The 3,041-nt window shown below is 35.0% G+C and overlaps 1 protein-coding gene across 1 annotated transcript; it reads right to left on the reverse strand.

Annotated features, from left to right (window-relative positions):
• Positions 1 to 1,489: 1,489 nt before the first annotated feature.
• On the reverse strand, positions 1,490 to 2,446 carry LOC127690075 (olfactory receptor 143-like). The gene has a single exon (XM_052189632.1). The coding sequence runs from the start codon at positions 2,429 to 2,431 to the stop codon at positions 1,490 to 1,492; it is 942 nt and encodes a 313-aa protein (XP_052045592.1). The 5' UTR covers positions 2,432 to 2,446.
• Between the last annotated feature and the right edge of the window lie 595 nt (positions 2,447 to 3,041).

The following is a 3,041-nucleotide window of genomic DNA, read 5'->3' on the forward strand; positions in this document are numbered from 1 at the left end:
TACTAAAGTATAAGAATAGTTACAAATGACACTTTAAAAAGTCTTAACAAATCTCCTCACTCCCATCATTCCAGAAGGAGAGTCATTAATCTAAAATAACAGATAAAATGTTGCTTTTTAGTTCAGCAGATTATACCACATTATTCTGAAGCTGACTGGGGGAGATACACATTTTGTAAAACTTGTGCTCAAAAGCTCCATAAACATGGTCTCTGTGATAGGCATCTTGAACAGGTCCATGTTCTTACAGATTCATCTCTTGAGGAGTCAAAGGGAATACATCTCCAGAAATTATCTGTTTCTTCACTTTGCACTTTCCTTTTCATATATTGCTGCATAGAAAAATGAAGCATGTGTGAAAATAAACTGTGCATCATTCGTTGTATTGTCTAGTCATAGTCATGTGACCATTTCCTATCTAGATGGCAGATAGATACAGAGGCAGACATTGTTAGAGGAAGGGAGATGGAGATTCCTCTTGGTTGTGAGAACCCAGTTCCCAATAAATGAACTATATCAATAGGATCTTATTCCATGTGCTATTTCTTTTACAGAAGTAAACTGATATCTTTTAAGAAAACACTAATCATTCTATGTAATGTGGAGAAAATGTGCAGAAGTATAGACCAAACACATTCTATAATAATCATAAAAGTAAAACCATTTCCCAGAAAATTACAAACTTCCCTCATAAATTTCAAGCTCAAATACTAGAAAAAGAAGCATATCAAAGAGTAGCTGGAATGTTGAAAATTAGATCAATCCCACAACTGTCTTCTTATCTCTTTGAAGGAATATGCTGGTAATATATCCTTCAGATAAAGAAGTTATGTTTCACACCAAAATTCATATAGAAGATATAACAGACAACCAAGAAAGAAAAGATTTAATAATTAAGCATAGTACTCCAGGAAATTTATTGGCTGGATAATACACAGTGAGGCAGTAGGGAGGGCTTAACTGTTAAGAGCACTTAATGCTTTTAGAGAAGACATGGGTTCCTTTCCCAGCAGCTACATGGTAATTTCAAACTGCTTGTAATGCTATAACTAGGGAATCTGTTCCCTCTTTTATCCATGGCAGGCTCCTAAATGTTCATGATAAATACACACCAAGGGAGGTTCAGCATATACAAATAAAAAATTTAAAATATATACAAATATTTTAAATAAAAGACATGAAAGAAAAGTACTATGAAAATTTATCCTTGAATTTAAAAAAACTAACCAGGGTCTAAACCCGGTATAGGCAATGAACATAACATCACCTTGTAAATACATTGTATCTGAAAATATCTCATATCCTCACAGTACAAACAGAGATATATTACACGGCTTAAAGAGAAATGTGTTATAGTATGAATTCTTTCAATAATATTCAAGGACAATGATAAATAAAAGAATAAAATATAGGGAATATAAAAGACAAAGACAAAGCAAAACGTATCAAATAGAAAGGGATGAGTCTAAAGAATGCACCATAGCATAAATCAGCTGGTGATTCTTTTCCAGGATTTCTTCATAGCAAGCTTGACATCCTTGTTTCTGAGGCTATAAATAAGAGGGTTCAACATGGGAACCAATAAAGTATAAAACACTGAGAAAAATTTTGACTGGCCCACAGTTTCAGCAGATGATGGATTGACATAAGCAAGTAGCCCAGATCCATAGAAGAGACTAACAGTTATGATGTGGGACCCACAAGTGCCCAAGGCTTTGGACCAACCCTTACCTGATGATATATGAATGATATTGAAGAGAATCATAGCATATGAGACTAATATAATGAGGCAACATAAAATGATAGCTGTACCCACTGCAACATAGCTCATAAGCTCATTGAGATAAGTGCTACTGCAGGAGAGCTGGAGGAGAGGGAAGATGTCACACATGTAGTGGTTGATGATGTTAGAATCACAAAAAGTGAGCCTGACCATACATCCTGTGTGTGTCATGGCACTAATAAACCCCATCAAATAAGAACCAAATATTAATAGACAACAAACCTTAGGGGACATAACAACCTGGTACATTAATGGTTGACCAATGGCCACATAGCGATCATAGGCCATGGCTGTCAACACGTAACTCTCAGCATTTATGAAAACACAGAAGAAAAATAGCTGAGTCATACATCCTCTGAAGGAGATGGTGTTCTTCTCTAAAACAAAGCTCATAAGCATTTTGGGGGTAAAGACCATTGAATAACAGAAATCAATGAAGGACAGATTAAAGATGAAAAAGTACATGGGAGTATGAAGGTTTGCATTTAGGGAAATGAGACTCATTAAGCTCAAATTGCCCATCACAGTGGCTACGTAGTTCATCAAGAAGAGAACAAATAAGGGCAGCTTTAGCTCAGGTTGGTCTGTCAGTCCCATAAGAATAAATTCTGACACTGAAGATTTATTTTCCATAGTCATTTCCATCATGTGTGGCACCTGAAACATCAAGTGTAGAAAGATAATATTAAACCATAAATTATCTCTCACTGCAAGAGCAGAGTTGGACGTATTAGTTTCCAAATATGAGTAAGGGTGCAAGGTATCCTGAATAATTGCTAATTTATCTTTTCCTTACCCATGATTTGTTTAGCTCTCTAGAAAGTTCCTTTGAGTTTAAATCTTTTCTTTCACTTAGAGTTTACTAAGAATTATGACTAAAAAGATTAATACACATTTATTCCTCAAAACATAGGTTAGACATATAGATAGATAGATAGATAGATAGATAGATAGATAGATAGATAGATAGATAGATAGATAGATAGATAGACAGATAGACACATAGTTGGATGGACAGATTTACGGTTTCAAATATAAAATGTCAAGATGAAGACAACTCAATTCTCACCTTGATTCACCTTGAGTCTTCTCTGACATGGAGTTCATGCTGTCTTCCTTCACCATGAGCTCAGAGAGCCAAAGTTGCTAATAATGAAAAAGGTGATAATAATCTGGGGAAATCATGCACCTCACTTCTATCAGAGATTTGCTGGAGACATTGATGTTCTTTCTGTTTGAGATTTTTACAAAGATTCTT

This window comes from Apodemus sylvaticus, chromosome 7 (genome assembly GCF_947179515.1).
Source record: "Apodemus sylvaticus chromosome 7, mApoSyl1.1, whole genome shotgun sequence".
Taxonomy (NCBI): domain Eukaryota; kingdom Metazoa; phylum Chordata; class Mammalia; order Rodentia; family Muridae; genus Apodemus; species Apodemus sylvaticus.

Excerpts from the sequence above, each read along its gene's own strand:
- LOC127690075 (XM_052189632.1), bottom strand. The coding sequence starts at position 2,431 with ATGATGGAAATGACTATGGAAAATAAATCTTCAGTGTCAGAATTTATT.